This window comes from Lipophrys pholis (assembly GCF_963383615.2).
Source record: "Lipophrys pholis genome assembly, chromosome: 17".
Lineage (NCBI taxonomy): Eukaryota > Metazoa > Chordata > Actinopteri > Blenniiformes > Blenniidae > Lipophrys > Lipophrys pholis.
This window is the reverse complement of record NC_137643.1, coordinates 10,428,073-10,447,279: the sequence shown is the minus strand read 5'-3', so window position 1 is coordinate 10,447,279 and position 19,207 is coordinate 10,428,073. Positions and strand designations below refer to the sequence as shown.

General features: G+C 45.7%; 1 protein-coding gene across 1 annotated transcript in view; it reads left to right on the top strand.

The window, feature by feature from the left end:
* The window catches only part of sdc3 (syndecan 3), a 36,501-nt gene that overhangs the window by 13,689 nt on the left and 3,605 nt on the right, over positions 1-19,207 (top strand). Inside the window, exons 2-3 of the mRNA XM_080484599.1 lie at positions 14,937-15,030; positions 17,440-18,287. Of these exons, the coding sequence (XP_080340725.1) occupies positions 14,937-15,030; positions 17,440-18,287 (942 nt within the window). The remainder of the gene's footprint in view (positions 1-14,936; positions 15,031-17,439; positions 18,288-19,207) is intronic.

The window sequence follows — 19,207 nt, the reverse complement described above, 5'->3', positions numbered from 1 at the left end:
CGAGTTAATCACTATCTCATGATCGGTATCTGATTAGGTCGCAGGCATGCGGCCTATTAAAGCAGGGACCATATGCAGCTCGCTTCCTTATCTGAAGTTCGCTCCATCACCAGATCGTACAATAATCAGCGTTCGATATCAGGGGCTGTTATGATACACGAGGAATCAGTCGGCTATCTGGCTGCACTGACAGTCACTTGGCCTGCGGTGGCTGGGGATCGGCTCCGGGCTGACCGGGGCCGTTGAGCCAGTGGGGGCGAGCCAGGAGAGTGGCAAGGTCCGCCTGCCAGGATGCCTCAGCTTGTTTACCTCATCCTTGTGTGTGTGTGTGTGTGTGTGTGGGGAAAACGACAGGTATGGCTATGATAATGATACTCATCATGCCCTCTGCGCGCTCACACACAGCCGCGAAGGTGCGTCTTTCCCATTCCAGATTGAATTACACAGGGCTGATTGGATTTTTCTCCCCCTGCATCAAAGACAAAAACACTCGTCTCTCTTTGTTCTCCCGCCCGCTACCTTCCGACTCCGTCCAAACTCATCTCTCAACAAAGCTGTTTTTCTTTCCTCAAGTACTCCCCGTTTGTACCTTTCCTCTGCGAGACTCAGACTTTTGTACATCGATTTTTCTCCTTCTCCTTGACGTTCCCTCCTCGGGGTTTGCATAGTCGCATGACAGTCATTAGCCTGATTACACAAGCTGTAATTATATGAACACACACTCAGATGCTGCCTTGTGATTCCCATCACTGTATATCGGCAAGAATGTGCTTCTCGTCATCCCCCCTGTTCACGCTTATGTGTGTGTGTGAGTGTGTGTGTCTCTTGAGGTTTTCGATTTTAGCCTGAGAAGAGACCATTGATTACCGTTTCTATGTGTACTCTGAGTGCCCCCTCTCTCTCTCTCGCTGCTGCACAAAGGCATCATGGTCCACAGGGCGCTCACTCTCACACGCAGCCACATTTCTGAGCCCCTTTGAAAAGTTCCTTAGAAACACGAGAAAAGTTCCAGCCACAGGCGCCACGCCCTCCCACTGGCCCGGCAGAAATGGGCCCATTGAGCAGGGCTGTAATCACACTCATGGACAGGGACACACACACACACACACACACACACACACACACACACACACACACACACACACACACACACACACACACACACACACACACACACACACACACACACACACACACACACACATAAATCCACATTCAGCGTCGCTCCTCCTTGTCTCTCCCTCCGACACTTCACAGAGGCGGTCCCCCCAAAAAACACAGTCATTGAGCCATCAGCCAACCAGCAGCAGGATTCGCTGCTCATTGTGCCATTCCTCCAACCAAACATCAATATGCTCGCTCGCCGGCACTCCCTGAACGCCACGGACACACACACACACACGCTCAGAAACGCAAACAAACACACTGCAGTGCATTGTGCTGTGTGGGACCTGCAGTTGTGTCAGAATCCGGAAGCATTTCTGGCGGCATGACAGCGGCACACGCTCACTCACACTCTTATTTAGAAATGCATGTTTCATAAGGTCATATATAATAGAGGAGGATTCCACACAGAGAGAGGCCTCCCGCATCTGTGTGTGTGTGTGTGTGTGTGTGTGTGTGTGTGGTAGCCTTGAGATGTGGTCTTTAATCCTGCTGGATTGTCAGATTACTGTAACAGCTGGGGCCTACATACAGATATACATCTCTTTGCTTTCCTGTCTATGTGAGCGTCACCCCTCCTCCCATCATACAGCCCCCGTGTGTGTGTGTGTGTGTGTGTGTGTGTGTGTGTGTGTGTGTGTGTGTGTGTGTGTGTGTGTGTGTGTGTGTGTGTGTGTGTGTGTGTGTGTGTGTGTGTGTGTGTGTGTGTGTGTGTGTGTGTGTGTGTGTGTGTGTGTGTGTGTGTGTGTGTGTGTGTGTGTGTGTGTGTGTGTGTGTGTGTGTGTGTGTGTGTGTGTGTGTGTGTGTGTGTGTGTGTGTGTGTGTGTGTGTTAGTCTCACAGCTCCAGTCCATTACACGGTTTCAGGCCAGCTGATGTGTCACCATACAGTCACATGACCTCCGGCGAGTCGGTGTCAACTGCGTGCTTTGTTGCAGAAATGGAGACGTTACAGGTCAAACACACTGCGAGTCCGAGGGTCAAGGGGTCAGATCAGGACTGCTTCAGCCCGGGTCAGCTGTCAAAACATTGTTTAAAAAAAATGTTTTAAAAATCTATTCTGTGTTTTAAGGTATGTATTTACAGCAGTATATTAGGGAATGAAAGCGGAAGATTTGACATCGTAGTAGAGGGTGGAGGTCACAGTTGATAAAGAAAAGGTAGTTTAAAAAAAATTGAAATTAAACATTAGTATTTAAAATTCTTATATTCTATATTTCATATTTAATTCTAATCTTTTTTATGTAGAAAGACACTTTTTTTTGGCCTTGAAAATGTCCCTAATATGCAATTGTAGTCACATTATCAAGATTTGATTCACATTTCTGATTCATTAGCAAACCATTTTGTTTAAATCTGTCAAAGGTCTAACAGGAGAGGAAGTTGCATATCCATTCACAGTGAAGCCAGACATCAGGCTACATTCACACTACAGGTAAAAGTGATCCAAATCTCACTACTTTACTGTTTTCTGTGACAACAGGAGAACCAGGAATCCTAAATAAGATGCATATCTGATGTTTTCAAAGGCGTCTTCGGTCTGAATAAACCAATAGGACCTGCAGTGGTCATTAAAAACGCATTTTAAACACATCTTACTGGGGTGTTTCGGTTAACTTGGAGTTTCTCAACCTTTTTCTTTCTGTTGCTGCATCTTCTTATTCTATTACTAACTACAGCTAAAATGTGCTGAAGGTTACTCATATAAACATGGCTGGTGCTCACCTCTTTATTTATTGTGAGTTTTTGATGATGAAAGTCCTAAGTTTCATATTTTAAGTGCATTAGCAGTAACGCGATCCAGTTCTGATTCAGCGGTGGGAGGGTGAAGAGCCGACAGCGGAGCCGATATCAATGAGATAAAATTATGCAATAACGGATTACTTACAGGCATCATTTCCTGTGAATCCCTGGTGTTCAGGCAGACAAACAGAAGCCTGTGCATGGCACAGCATGCCATTAACAAATAACAGTAGCGGTAATTACAGAGGAACTTTGAACACAAAATGCATTGTGGGAAAACGGGTCCACATGTTTTGGCTGTTTGAGAAGATTTACTGAGGGGAAGCCAGACGCTATTCTCTACTTTTTTTTTTTTTTATTATTTATTTATTTTTTTTTTATAGGTGATTCATTCAAAGTGAACTTCAAGTTGTCAATTTGAGGACTCCGGTAATCAATTGAATAACAGCGAAGAGGCAGGCAGCCTTCCACCTAATGAGGATTAATTATCAAGTTAACAATGGAAGCATTTGAGTGAGCACCAAATTACACTGAGCGTCTCCATAAATCGAGGTGGGTCTGTTGTTTTGACACATATGAGATAAATACATAAAGTGCGTGCATGAAAATGAGATTACATTGTTTTCCAGTGATTCACATTCACATTACCCCCCCCCCTACACACACCGACACACACACACACACTGTGCACCTGTTCTGTCCCCACAGCGCTCTGTGGCCAAGCCATCCACTGCACCATATACCATATTCAGCAAATGCACACCTTTGCGTGAGGGCATTCGTCACTTAGGTCGTCTTCGTCCTTGTAACTCAGTGCGAGAAGATAATATTAGAAAGATAATATTAGAGCTTGAAAGCTTTTCAGCTGTGGTTTGGTGATGCAGTGAGAAGGATCCAGGGCACAAACGAGCTAAAATAACAAACTCAAGCCGATGTAATGTCATCCTCCCACAGGTTCTGTTGGAGGAATTAATCCGGCCAGAGGAGCCGCGGCAGTGTTATCAGGAACCCGATCTTTTTTTTTTTCTTCTAAAAATAGAAGAAGAGCAAAAAAAAAAAAAAAAAAAAAAGGCAGAGGACGTGCTCCTCTTGATTCCTGGCTGTTGCAGACGCGCGTGTTTATACTTTTTTGCCCGGTTGGTTCATATTTATCGGTCGCAGCGAGCGCCGCGTGTGTGAAAAACTGAGACAAACATGTAGGGAAAGATCAGAAATGTGTTTGGCAAGGGACGAGCGTTTCTACCTTCCCACTCAGTGCTGCTTTAGAGCGTCGTGTCCACAGAAGCCTTCTGGCGTCAAGTTGCAGTTTCAGGATATCGCACGTTATAAATGAGGACGGCAACTATAAATGTCACACTTTATTTTGGTTTTTACCTCTAAAATAAATCAAAATGCTGACATCCAGCAACCCCCCCCCCCATACCCTCTACATGGGTGTGACTGTATCCAAAACATTTTAGGGCCACTTGCCATCTTTTTAACAGCTATTAAGTGTAAAATTGCTCAGCGGGTTTTTCTTCTTGAATACAAAAAGTGACGCCTGCTCATGACCCCCTGCTGCAGCTGTTACTGTAATGATAATTCTGCTTGTAAATTTGGATGTTTTACTTGGCTTACTGCCGAGAAAAGACCCCCCCCCCCCCCCAAAAAAAAAAAACCCGCCTGCAAGGGAAGAAATTAATGATTATTTTGCGAAGACTTTGTCACAGACAGTAAAGATTTGACAGTAAGTGAATGTATTAGGAGCAGAGTTTGGGAATCATTTTGATCACTCCTGAATAGACTCGACTCGTTGGGCGAAGCGCTGCCGGTGTAGAAAAAGATGACGGCTCACACTGTGAGAGAAATGGTGTGTTTCGCTTGTTGGAAGGTGCAAACGTGGTATTTAAAATTCTGCCTAATTATATTTCAGCGGCTTCGCGTGAGTTTAAACTGTAACATTAGAGAAAATGTCAGAGTTTACTGGCCCCGGTGGGCAGCGAAGGCCTTGATTGGGGGATGAATCCTGAAAGCAAGTGCCTCATAAACTCGGGTCAAAATGCAATGGTGTAGACATCCAGATTGTTATGAAACCGTTGATTTAAGGGCAGTGCCAGCTATAGGGAACAGCGCTGAAGATTCAAAACGGTGATTTGAGGGAGTTGGAGGCGGACGGGCAGACATAACAGGGTCCCTTTCTAGAAAGCTCACAGTGTAAACATGAGTGATGCAGGATTGACTACAGATGTTCACGTTCAAGGATAAGTGCGAATTTATACAGTTTACACAAAGTCCCCGCCTCTAAGGTTTCACCTCATTTCAAGGACGGGCGCTTGATTTTACCAAGAGGTTCGAGAACTAATACAGAAATAACAGTGGTGGGAAGGGCTGAGTCTTCAGTCAAACTCAGTTGTGCTCAATAGGAATATAAGTTCTAATAAAAAGTATAGTGTGTAATTTTGATAAGCTACTGTCTTCACTCAACTTCAGTCCAGTCCGCGTATTTCTCTGAGGTGATACAAAGTGAAATCTAATAACACAGTGAATTTGTTCTCCACAAACTGAACTCACAACTTCATCTTTCACTTGGAATAGTTTAAGAAAGTCGAGTTTACATTCTGCATCAATCTTTGTTGGGTTAACGTGAGGTGGGACATGGGATTGGCTCCTAGACTGGACGAAACTCTTCAGAAGATAGAAGGATGGCCTCTTTGTGCTCAAAAGTTTCTCCATTATAGCAAAGTTCTTGTAAATGTTGGGATAACATGATAACTCGGATTGGAGGATCTGTTTTCCATTGTTTTGTGATTTTTAAACCTCACTGGTGTTTCAGCAGGAAGCCTTCAAACTGCCTTCTCTATTCTATTTATAAAAAGATACCTCAACAGGCATGTGTTGTAGTCAGAAAAATCCACAATTATGAGCCAACAATCCTCTTTAAATGCCAAAATTTGACGTCTCTTTCAATGAGTCCTTTGAGAACATTTGTGCCAAACATGAACTAATTCCACATTGGGAGATGTATTAATGAGAGGCGATGGGTGGACAGCCGGAAAACACTAAGCTGGCATAGAAAAGGTTTTTCATACGTACTTGTATCGCCAAGTGTAACGAAGTGCAATCATGGCGCGATGCACATGAAGCCTGTGTGACAGCGTATCTGCCTGAACCAGTGAGGAGACAATAACATTCCCCCGGTTAATCAGCTCCATATCTCCATCATGTTCCCGGCGAGGTTTTTCATCATTTGAGGTTTGTCTGGCGCTCATTTCGATTATGTCGTTTTGCACGTCGCCCTCCTCTGCGATGTTTCCGCGTCGTGTTCGTGTCACGGGGGAGGGACGGTAATGATGGGAAGGATCTCCGTGTTGACGACGGATGCGAGCGTTCAGCATCCAGCTGGCTGTCACGTTGTTCTGCTACTGCCTCTCACTCGCTACCGGGAGACTCCTGCTGTCTGAATCGATAAAGGCTGACAAAACAAACCCGGGAAGATGCAAACTGTAGCAACGGTGTCTGAGGGTTAAAATGTCAAGCTTGTTCACCGTGTGTCTATATTTGTTAAAGGGCGGAACTTCCAAATCACCCGCCAGTCGTTGCTCTGAGCGGACGCCTCGTCGCTCTCCTGCAACCCGATGTGAAAACATGACTGCCGTGTTGATGTGTTTGTTTGCGGTTGCCGATCAATGTCACTTCAGTCTGACAGAAATGCGTCATTAAGGCGAAACAAGGTGTCATCAGCTGTTCTCTCCTTGTAAAACAACTGCACACCTGTACAGGATTGAGACGCTGTCGATCATCAGAGTCTCGCCGGCTTACTGTGCTTCTACGGTTGCTTGAGGTTCGAGCAGATTCGTGCATTCAGAGAAAAAGGGTCACTTTCATGTCTCTTTAGCACTTTGTTGATTTTAGGGTTTAAATCACTGAGGTAGGGTTTCTTCGACCCGCCCCCTGCCGGTGTCGTGTGCAGGTGTGAGCTGCTTTGAGGGTCACGGGAGCACATCTGACGTCACCACTATGGGATACCGTCTCGACATTCGACCGCATTTGTGTGTGTTGTAAGATGTCACGCGTGACCGTGCGCAGGCTTTGTGTGCTAATCTCAGCTGAAGGTGGCAGGTGTCTTAACCAGGCCATCACCTGGTAACCTACTCTCACACACACACACACATGCTGCTCGGCCTCTATCCGGCTCGTGTCTGAGCACGAGCGTGCCGTGGCGTCCACTTTGGCTGGCTGCCCAGCCGGTAGAGGCGCGGGGTGGGGGAGTGAAATGAGGCAGAAAGGCGAGAGATGGAGGGATATTAGAGGTCAATGCTGACAGGGTCGGGGATCCACTCCGGAAAGCAAAGAAGGGCGTGGAACAACACGAACGGTAAACAGGCTGCAGGGCTCTTTTCCCGTAAGCGAGCAAATAGTTGGAGGGCAAAGAGTCGGACAATTTCCAGGTAAAGAGTCGGCTTTCTTCTGTCGGTTGGAACTGTTAATCGGGGTGGGTCAGACACTCGGCAGAGGAGCAGACGCTAAGAGACGGCTGTGAATCAGCTGCTTGCAGTACGAACCAAGTTTCTCCAACGACGCTGAATTTAACAAGAGGAGACTTTCAAATGCAGCCGACAGCAGCCACTTCACTCCGCTTTACGCTTCAAATTACTGTCAGATGATTATATTTTTCCCCCCATCTAAAGCCGCTCTGACATGGAGCACTTCAGCGGGGACGCCCATGTCCAGGTTTAAAACGTTCATCGCGACAATGACTCACGGTAACGTAGCTCCGCGCACGTGACGCCCTGAAACAAACATGAGCAAGCTCGACTCTCGCACTGCATGTAAACGGGGCCTGAAATAGACCGCTTTAATGAACACAAAGTCCCCCGGAGAAACATTCACGATTCGCATACATCTAATTGTCAATATAGCGGGAGACTCGGGAGGGAGCGAGAGGGGGAGGAATGGCTGAAGGCGGGAAGTGATGGAGCTGTGAGGGTGCAGAGCCAAATGTTTATCTGGACCACCAAGTGTTCGTGACATATCATCAGCGTAAATGATTAGCCGGTGAACAGAGCATGTGATTACCTGAAGGAGCAGTGGGCGCCATAAGGAGCCGAGGATGAAGCGGTTACCAGCCCAGTGATGAACATCTGTAACAACTCAAGATGGTTCGTGGGTTCATTATGTTTTCCACTTATCGAGGATGTGAAATGTCTTTTAGTTCAGGCCCAGTTCGATCTCAGTCGTCAAATGATGGCGTCACGATGTTGAAAGGACAAGCTCTAAATGTTCTTTTTACGAAGAGCATCATTAAAATGCTCACTTCCCTCCAGACTAATGCTGGAAAAGGCCCTTTAGTTCATGGGCTGTCATGTTTCTGCAAACTGTTTTTATGTGTTAATGCTGTTTGGCTAGTGATGATGGAACTAGTTTCACACCTGTATTACCACACACATTGCTGCAAATTGGGAATAGTGATTACATTCCTTTAAAAACTGCCATTACTGTCTCCTCACATTATTTTCACCCTATGCAAGGCCTTCCACAGGGATTGAACCTCACCAATGGGTGGCCTTTTGGCCTTGTGTTAATGGTAGCCATATTGAACCATCTTCTTCTAAAGCCCGTCTCCTGAATCACCTTCATATCCTCTGGATTCTGAATATAAACATTGCATGAAGCAACACTAAAGCTTGTCTTGTAGGTGAAGACGAGCAGAGAACATATGTCACTTACCTTTTTTGAGGACTACGTCTGAAGTTTTGTTGTGAATTTACAAAACTGCTACTTGAGGATGGCTGCCTGTCCATAATGTCCTGCATCACTTTAGAAATCAAAACTATGTGGAACTTTTCTGACACTATGTCTTTAGATTTTTTAGAATATATATATATATAATCTTCCTACAGAATTGTGCAGCTTTGCTGTTTTACCAAAAAGTATCGGGGGTCACATGGAAAACTGAGCTTCTTTTTTTGCCTTGTGAGCAGGATATAGTTAAGAACACATTCAGAATCAATTGGGGTTTGTTACAAAATGAAAACCAGCCCATAATGAAAAACAGAGTTCTCCTTTTATAACAAGGATCTATTAGTTAAGTCCTGGTGGGATCAGAGAAGAAGAGAGCTGCCGAGGAAACTCTTTGCACTGGTTGGATTTCGACATGTGCAGGTTTAGACTTCAAACTAAAACACTAACTAGCTAATTGTACTTTATTCATTGCATTGGAGAAATTCCTTTTTCCCATATTGACCCATCCTATTTCTAGGATGCAGAGGCGCGGCCACATTACGGCGCTCCGGAAATTCGAACCTGCAAAACTGCCGCGATGAATTTTTAAGATGGAAATTTTTGATTTTGATTTTTTAAAATTCAGGTCATTCCTAAATAGACAGTGTAGCGTCAGAACGTGACACGGCAACGGGTTTCTGCCCCCTCTTCTCCTTCAGTGCAGTCAAAGGAAGGAAGGACGGACAGAGAAGAGGGACTCACAGATGGTGCCAGAAAGCAGAGGGAGTATTCAAATGATTCTTCACAGTTTGAGAGCTTGGAGATGGCGCCGCAGTAGAGAACGTTCCCTTCGATAAAATCTCACATTTTAAAAAGCACAATTAACTATTATTTCTCCAAAGCGGAGAAGCACTGCGTGCATCAGGGCTTTGCGTGTGTGTGTGTGTGTGTGTGTGTGTGTGTGCGTGTGCGTGTGTGTGTGTGTGTGTGTGCCAGGCATTGTGTGGCAGCCTCTCGGGTTACTGAGGAATGCATTTGAAGTCGATCACAATGAAGCTCTCTATCTGCACTGCTCCCCTGAAGGGGATCTCTAAACTGAGCTGCACTGGATCCCGTAGAAAAACAACCCCCCCCCCCAAAAAAAAAAAAAAAAATCATCTGCCATCTCTTCTTCCAGAAGCGTGTGAACATCAGTGTGACTGTGGGTGTATTTGTGTATTTCAGTGTATTGATAGACCCATTTCTATTTGCCAGTGTCATTCCACTTCCTGCCTCTTGGCATTACCCGATATAACACACACACACACACACACACACACACACACACACACACACACACACACACACACACACACACACACACACACACACACACACACGCATGTAACCTTCAAACAGGCTCCCTCTCTTTATCAGGGCTCTGCAGTGTCGCTGCTATGATATCAGAAACTCGCACATTTATAAGCTTGCTTTTTTTTCTTCTTTTTTTTTTTTGCCCCAGCATTAAAACCCAAATTAAAATCTGTAACAGATTAGCTTGTGTGGAATATTAATATCTGTGAAATTGCAGCACTTGTCTGCTCAGGTATAAGAACCGGGCTGTGTGGTTGTAAAACGAGCCGTGCTCATGCAAACAGAGAAGCGACAGTGGGTTGGATTTATAGTGGGACTTGCCTGATGTCAGCGTCGGATCGAGTTTCTACCTGAGTCACTGCAAATGTTGCAACACCTCGCAGGAAACATACCTGTGTTGGCTCTGTGCAAACTTGACATTAACCCTCTTCCCAAAACACATTTCTTCCGTTTCGTTTTTACAGAATTACACATAATTATATACTGCAAGCTCACGGATTGTTTTAAAATGACTCCAACTGGCACCACATGTCTCACAATGGTACCGCTTCATACGTTGCCAAAAACCAGGATTGCGTTCACTCCGTATATGGCTGTCATCTTACAGTTTCCTTTTATATTGGGAACAAAATGCGGCGGTTGGAGGGAAATTGAGGGCAACATACAGATGATTTTAGCCCTAGGTTATGCGTGCGGTTGGGGGGGGGGGGAGCACGTTGCGTCTCATTGTGGTTTAGTTCGCTATGTGGTGTGGGCTGCGAGCACAGCCGTTTATAGCTCCCAAGATGCAGGCGAAATGCAGAGCTGGCCCGATCCAACTGCCCCCAAATCACGTAAAAAACGCACACTCGCACCCACGCAGATGAGTCTGAGGGGCATTCGCGTCTGCATGTACACATGCACCGCAAACAAAACCTGTGATTACACCCCTTCAGACGCACACGCTGTAATTACACACAGTGACGCACGACTGCCCGCCATACCATGATTTCACGCGTATAATATTCGACTCATAAATTAAATATGCTGAGGCACAGAGAGAGCGATTGTACATTGCTGCGAGATGTTGGGACAAAGATGGACGACGCACGGTTAAAGATAGATGAGGTTGAGACAAATAGGGGACTAGCAGCGATGGCGAGTCCTACAGGCCATTATGTGTGGGCAGGGGAGCTGCGAAGAGGCCTCTGCGGCGGGCCGTGGCGCCGCCTTGGGGGCGGGGTGTGTTTATTTAAGTGTGTGTGTGTTTTTAGGAGTCACGCCGAATTTCTGGGGCTAGCTTCGAGATAAGAAATGCAGTTTGAGATTAAAGGAAAATGGGGCGAGAGCAGGGATACACTGGCACCGAGTTAGTGGATCCGGAGGGGGAGGCGGTGAGGGAGGAGCAGATCGGAGGAGGGAGACGGAGGAACAGACTGTTTTGATGTTGTTTTTTAGGTTGTTTATTTGACGTTACATAACACCTTTGCCTATGTCGTTAAAGCTTTTCTAAGGGTGTGAGAGTGTGTTCTGGTATGTGTGTGTGCCTTGTAGCTTCTCACTGGGAGACGGGAATTTCTGTGAAAGGCAAAGGTTGCCCATAGCAACAGCATTCATTGTAAAACTGATCCTTAGAATACAGCGCACACACACACACACACACACACCATACTTGGAGTGAAACATTTTTGCCAATATTTTTTTTTGACCACTTTAGAGGTTTAACATCAACTTGATTTTACACACTTTTTTCTCATTCAATCTTTTTCTTTGCACGCATGCGCTTGAAACATCAGTCACTGACACACTCTCACATGCACTTAAATTGCCAACAATGCACACACATACACACACACACATACTCAGCCCTCCACTTTCTGCAGCCAACATCCTCGGTGTGTCCGGACTCCAAACAAGTTCAAGTCAATTTCATTTTCAGGAGGTACATATAGCGTTTCAACTCCACCTCATGCTGCGACGTGATGGACTGAGAGGCTCGGGTTTCTAGATTCCATTATGCTTTTATTGGCTTTTAAAGGCATCGGGTTTCCTCCGTCTGGAGCCGGGGAGGAGCTTCTGCCCCGTGTGTGTGTGTGTGTGTGTGTGTGTGTGTGTGTGTGTGTGTATGTATACAATTAGCATGACACAGTCTAGCAAAAAAAGCTCTGCAGGGCCTCGGGAAGGGCTTAAGATTGCTGAGAAGATACGGAGGAGATAAGTTTGTTTTGCTTAGATTTTCAGCAGTGGACTGACTGATTTCCAATACCTGGAGCAAGGCTGAGCCCTGCTTTAGCACAGGAACATTGTACAGTAACACTGTGTACTGAGAGAGATCTGGACCACTGATTAACACAGCACAGAAGAGAAAGAAGAAAAATGCAAATATACCCTGCTGTACAATACAAGTAAAAGACAATTATTCTGATTATTTAACATTTACATGGGAAAAAGCAGACGGAGCAGTAAAAGAACTCCACACCAAAAATTACAAAGTGACAAAGTTCTCTCAGCACATCAAAGCAATTTTATTGGCTTTCGGTTCACCCTTCAGCTTCACTAGGATATAGTGGTAAGAGGAGGAAAAACCCCTCCAAACTCTGAATAAATTGTCCTATTGTTCAAAACTCAAGACACATGAACCAAGCTCGAGACTCGGTTTTGAACGTAGAGGAGCATTTGGCAGCGGAAGAGCCTGATTACTCCATTAGCAGTCGATAGAGAGCAAAAACAAAGCGGGGATAGTCAATATTGGACCTCATCACGGCCAGAAACACTACGCCTAATGCTAATGTGGCCTCATGTCTGCTTGATGTGTAAATGAGCAAGTGTTTGCCCACAAATTGAGCATTTCAACTTTGTAAAGGGATAAAATGTCAGCATTGTTTTGACAGTGTGTTCAGCGGTCCATTTAAAATAAAGAGACAATCTGAACACTTACTCTGAATATTATAGCCTATTTAAGATAATTTTAACAGTATTTCATAATCACTATTTAAGTATGTTCAAACTTAATACTCAAACAAACCACCCGCTGACGAAAAGGTAAAAGACAAAAAAAAAATACCCAGTGAAGTCTGTCGATACACTAGAAAGAAGTGAAGTCTGCAGTCTGCTGGCCACAGCGTGCAGTGTTTACTTATGCACTGCAGGCCTCGTGGTGTCTGGTAAGTGCATGCATCCGATAGCAGTATTGGTCGACTCTGTATGATGGGAAAAGCCTCTGAGTGCTAAAGTGTGCGTTTAAACATCACAGCGATGTGGGATTGAGGTCAAGAGAAAGATGAATGAAGGGAGAAAGAGAGAGAGTAGAGATCAGCTGAAAGTGACCGAAGGCTGAGGTCACTCACTTCAGGGTTTCAACCCCTGAATGATCCCAGACTAATCTCTCCTGCCTTGACCCCCGCCCCCCCCACCCCCGGTGGAGGTCGGCAAGCTCTCGCTCCCCCACCCCCCTTGTGAGCGGACATGAAATAGGGCTGGATTAAGGTGGAATGATGAGGAGTGAAGACGCTGGGAAATGATCCATGAGAGACAGTTACAGCCGCATTACAGACAGAAACGCTTCAGGGGTGCTGCTGTTAAAAAAAAAAAAAAAAAAATTAAATAATACCTCTGTACTGTGTACCGCAGCAGTTATTCAGCGGAGATGATGATATTCTCCGAGCCACACGGGGAGTTCAAAATACTGACAAGTGTTTTGCAGACGATTCTGGTAATTAAATCAGGCTATTTATCAAACAAAACATTTACTCGTGGGTTCTCCAATGTGAGGCTTTGGAGCTTTTTGCCGTTTGTGTGTCAGCAGGCTGAACAGATCTGATGCTCATCAAAACAAGTAAAATCAAAACACAACCTTGTGCTGCCAGTTCCAGTTAGGTTAGGCCACCGGGGAAAATCTTTTTTACTCTACATATAGAATAACTGGATCTTAACTGGGCTTGTCAGAAGACGAGCAGCATCACTTGGTTTTTGTGAAAATACAAGTACATATTGAAAGTGATATCATTTAACTTTTAATCTATCATGAGCAACTTAAGATTTTTTGAACATAAAGAGCAAAGTAATTTCTTTTCGGACAGTCTTTATTCTACTGCACTGATCTCTCAGCTATGAGCTTAAGTCCAACCCCTTGTGGACAAATCAAGAACAGCAGTCATTTCTGTTGATAAAATTGTTGTTGTTTATTTTTTTACACATTGCATTGTCATCCATCCTGCCGCCCATTCTGAACCCTCTCGCTGTCCGCTTCTGCAACACGAGCTGCACGTTTGAAACCTTTTTCTGACCGTATCAGTCAGCCCAGCACTTTGTGCCGCTCCGTCCAGCATCACCGTGCTGCCAGCCTGACTGAAGACTCATACCTTATTGAATTAGTCGGCTGATTAAGTGACTGATTATCCGTTGAGTGAGGAAATACATCTAATGTTCCCCGTGTCTTGGCTTCATTCAGCTTTGTGATTCCGCTTGTCTTGAGATTTAAATGGTTTTAAACCATTTTCGGAGAAGTTGGTTTGGCAAAAACACGCGGCGTGAAAGTAAAACTTTTGCTCTGTCGAACGTAAGATGGACACTTGCTGACATTTTGTGGACTAAGCAGTCTGTTATTTGAGTACAATTGTTGTATGAAATTACACTATTAATCCATAATAGAGCAAATTCAACCAGCCCGAGTTCAGAAGTTAATTGCTTTGCTATGCTTTGCTGCTTTGCAGTCGGAGCATCACTCGCTGCTGACACATGAGCAGAGACTAAATGAAAGCGCCATCTCCCCTTAAAGGCTTTGATGTTCCCCTGCCAAAATCCCAGCTTTAGATCGTCCCGTTAGCTGCGCTCCTCCGCAGAGCCACAGACAGACAGATGTTGTTCTGTCCAGCATAATGCAGCCTGCAACTCCTCCTCCTCCTCTGTGTGTGTAATCTGCCAAAGTGGTTTCCCTTTTAAATGAAATGACAATAATCCCTGTCATCTGCACCTCCCTTTCTCTTGTGTGTCCAACAGGGACAGACGTGGTCGCCGTCCCCTGATGACGAAGGCTCGACGAGAGACGAGTTTTACGATGACGAGGACCTCTACTCGGGCTCCGGCTCTGGCTGTAAGTATGTGTGTGTGTGTGTGTGTCTATGTGTGTGTGTGTTTGTGTGTGTGTTTCATTGTGTTAGAGGTTACAGGCTCACGGCCTGCTTCTTTCAGACCCGACAGCTGCTGGGTTTCAATCTGCTGACCCCGTAGACCCCACCCCCACTGTCTCTGGCCTCGAGTTATGGTCGCTCTATTCACCACGCTCACATGCATAAAGGCCCCAGCGCACTCATTCACGCCATGCGAACACCACATTTGGCCTGACCGGCTGGTTTGGCTGTAGATTTATTGAAAACACCTCAGACACACCCTTACAAACAAGCCCTGACTCAGGCTCAATTCCCCCAGATCTTATTTACTCTAATGAGATTACCGTCCACAGAGATTAGATGATCACACGCACACCAGCAGTTGTGTGCACCTATCTGCGAGCGCATGCCTGTGTTCGCGGGAGCTGGCTGCCTGCGCGTGCAGGAATTACCTACTTAACGTAAATCACGTCGGTGTAATTCGGGCTGATTTTTGTGTGATCTGGCTGTTGAAGCTTGAGCACGGCTCTTCTTATTAAGCTTGACTCATCGAGGGCTGCCCTCAGTTCAGGCACTGCGCAAGTGGACGAGCTCGCTCCAAATAAATTACAATTCCGAGCAGGAGAGTGTAGCAGAGGCACCCCCTGTGGTTGAGACAGCCGCCCGGCAAATTACTTTATCTCAAATGGTTAGGCGCAGTTGCCGGCGTCTAAAAAAAAAATAATAAGAGGAGAATTTTTAACAGACAGATGCGGGTTTTATGATGCTGCAGCCTGAAAATGTGGCATTTTTGGGCGTCTGATATGTTTAACAGAAGTTGCATTGTTGGAGTCCATATTTCAATATCCTCTCCAGCTCCTCTGTCGGCCTTCGTGTCTTTGTGCCTGCAAATTCAATTTGTTTCTCTTTCAACCTAAGGAGCGCCAGTGCTCTAACCGAATGAAAGGTGGCATAATACCATTACAGGATTCAAAAAGAAAATAAATCTCTCTTCTCTTCTCTTCTCTTCTCTTCTCTTCTCTTCTATTCTCTCCTCTTCAGTTTACCATAAAAATGTTAAAAGAATCCGCGTGCACAGGTCAACTCTAACAATCTCCATGCTTATGCAAAAAGGGGAATTATTAAAGCTTATAATTCAGCAACAACAAAACAAAGAAACATCACAGCCAGCATGGGGTCAGGAGACAGACGGACAGCGCGGTTATTCTGCATTTAGTCCTTCGCTGAGGTTTCATGCTTTTGCGTTTCGCTCTCCAGGTATTAATGCAGCTGAACTCGCAACCGATTCAAGTTCTACTCATTTGCACCTTCCTCTGTTTTTGTTATCGGACGACTAAATGAGCAGAAAATAGCTATTTAATTGTGTCTTTGATTGCTGTGATAACTCATCATTAAACTCGCAACTTTTTAAGTAATTTGTAACGGCAATCATAGTGATGCAGGATTTACCGAAGTGAGTTTACAGAGAGAACTCCTCTTAAAGGAGAAGTACGTGCACATAAATCTTGGTGAAGTTCTTGCACACTCACATTCAGTCATATGGCCAATTTAAATTCACCAGTTATTCTCCAAATGCCTGTTTTTGGACTTTGCCTCGGGAGAACCCAGAGAAAATCTCAGGGAAAACATGCAAACTCCACATAAAAACCCAGAATTAGGAACATCTGTGAATTTGCACGACTGTTGTGATTTTGCAAGAAGACGCTATCCAGGTGAAGCTTAGGAATCCAATGCTTTTAGAGCGTAACTCACATGAAAGACTAAAGGCTGGATCATCTTGACCCTAATGCATCACTTTGTAGGACAACTTAAATTACAGTTGATACTAAACCGCTGCAAGCCCCCTTTAATTTTTCTGTGACAGACTCTGAAAACAGCCTCACATGTTTTTCCAGAGGCTCGGTTTTCCTTTGCCAGACATAAATACACGGCTAACATTTTTAAGTTTATCCACTGGTTGGTCTGAGGAAAAGGATCCAGTAAAGTGTAGACTGAAGGCCAAAGCAAGACGGAGCCTTTGAAATTAAAGAGACATAAAGTGCTGGTTCTCTAGTCGGTCTGTCCCCAGATGTCTGCTCTCACATGTCCTCTCCGATTCATAACTGTGTCCCATAAAAGAAAAAAGAAAAATCTTTTGATTAACAAAGAACTTTATTATGCCGTGTGTGCATGTGCTAATCTTGTGCCTGTGAGAAGGAAGTGCTCTCTATGGTATTTACAGTAATTCAGGGCGTCTTTTTACCAGAGAATAAACAACAGAGTGAGAAGCCTCTGATTCGTTATTTGACTGTCTGGATGGTCTTTGATGCGTTTGACAAAGTGAAATGTTTTTCTGAAAGTGCCTTTTCTTGTCTGGCTTAATTCTAATTATAAATTAATCTTCTCCTCCTCAGTTCCTGAGGTCAGTTTGAGGCCAACGTCAGCGGGTGTCTCCTTCACCACGGAAGAGCCCCTCCTCCTCTCCACCACCCAGGCCACTGGCCCCGCCCCCTCCGCCTCACCTGCGGCCGAGCCCAGCCCCAGCCCGGAGGACGTCACGGCCACGCCGCTGCCCACCGAGGCCGATGGAGAGAGCGGTGCATTCTGGGAGCTGGAGAAGGAGAGGGAAAAAGAACGGGAACTGGAGCTGGAGAGAGAGAAGCAAAAGGAGCTGGAGAGAGAGAAGGAGAAACAGTTGGAGAGAGAGAGGGAACGAGAGATGGAGAGGGAGCGGGTCCGAGAGATGGAGAAAGAGAGGGAGAGGGAGCGAGAGCGGGAGAGGGAGAGGGAACGCGAGAGAGAGCGGGAGAAGGAGCGAGAGAGACAGAGAGAGCGGGAGCTGGAAAGAGAGAGGGAGCTGGAGCGCATCCGGGCCGCCGCCGCCCAGACCACCGCCGCGCCGCGGTCGCCTGCATCCGTTCCCGTCACCTCCAACCCCGCAAGCAGTCCCGCACAAAGTGCAGTTCCTTCCGCAGGTTCAGATGACCTGAGCACCACAGAAGAAGAAGAGGACGTCTACCTGTCACCTGAGCCCTCCTCCTATTACCCCGGCTTCGACGTGGAGACCACCACAGAGGAAGACGCCTCCACCACGGCGGAGGCCACTCCTGAGCCCACCACAGCTGCGCCTGTCACAACCACCTCGGCGCCCACGACTGTCAGGACCAGGTTCGCCTTCAGACCCCGCGTTCCCATGACGACGACCACTCAGGCGGCGTCGACGGAGCAGACGACCCGCCCACAGACGCCCGCGACGACACAGGTTAGGATCCTATAATATGAGATTAGATATCCGGGTTTGTCTCCATCGGCAGGAAGCAAACTGAAGAAACAAACCATAAATACTGACGCTGCACTCTTATGTGTTGCACTGATTAACGCAAGTAGAGAGAGAGAGAGCAAATTCCTGAGATTTAATGTTCGAAAGTGTAATTAATTTAAGAAATAACCAGGCTAATGACTTTACCACGTTTCCAGTGGTTTTGCTTTTAACATGAGTGGCTGTTCTATTTCTTCACATTGTTTACAAATCCAGTTGAGCGAAAGTTAACAATGTGTAATGACTTTCAGGTTTGTACTGTTAAATCCTCTAAGAGTCTTTCTTCTCTTGAGTTATTGCCTACGAACACATCAATCTTTGAATGGAGAGCCTTAATTAGCAGGTTTATGGGACGGTTTTATCAGCCACAAATACATTTATGGCTTTATTTTAAAATCAAGCAAGGCTTCATTATTTTCTAAAACAGCTGGGCATCGTAGTTCGGAGCAGATGTTGTTCATGGGAATAAATTGATTCCTAAGGACGGTTGTCACTGGTGAATTGAAACGCATGCGATGCACTAACCAGTCCCTTCAGAGAATTGCGATGCCGTGATCACAATATTGAAATGTAGATTTCATCTTTTGTTTTTCGGCAAGAGCGTTTTGTCCAGGAGCCCATTAACACCATGAATCCATCCATCTTCTATATCTGGTCTTCCCGCTGAGTATGTGAAGGCTCTCGAGTCCATCACCGTACAAACACACAGAGACAGACAACCGCCCACTCACATTCAGGACTACACCCATTCTGGAAACGCCAATTAGCCTCAAACGCATGTTTTCTGACTGTGGGAGAAAACCAGCGGAGCTTCAGAGGCGGTGCAGTGGCTGGAAACATTAGGGGGATGGTTCTTTAGCTTT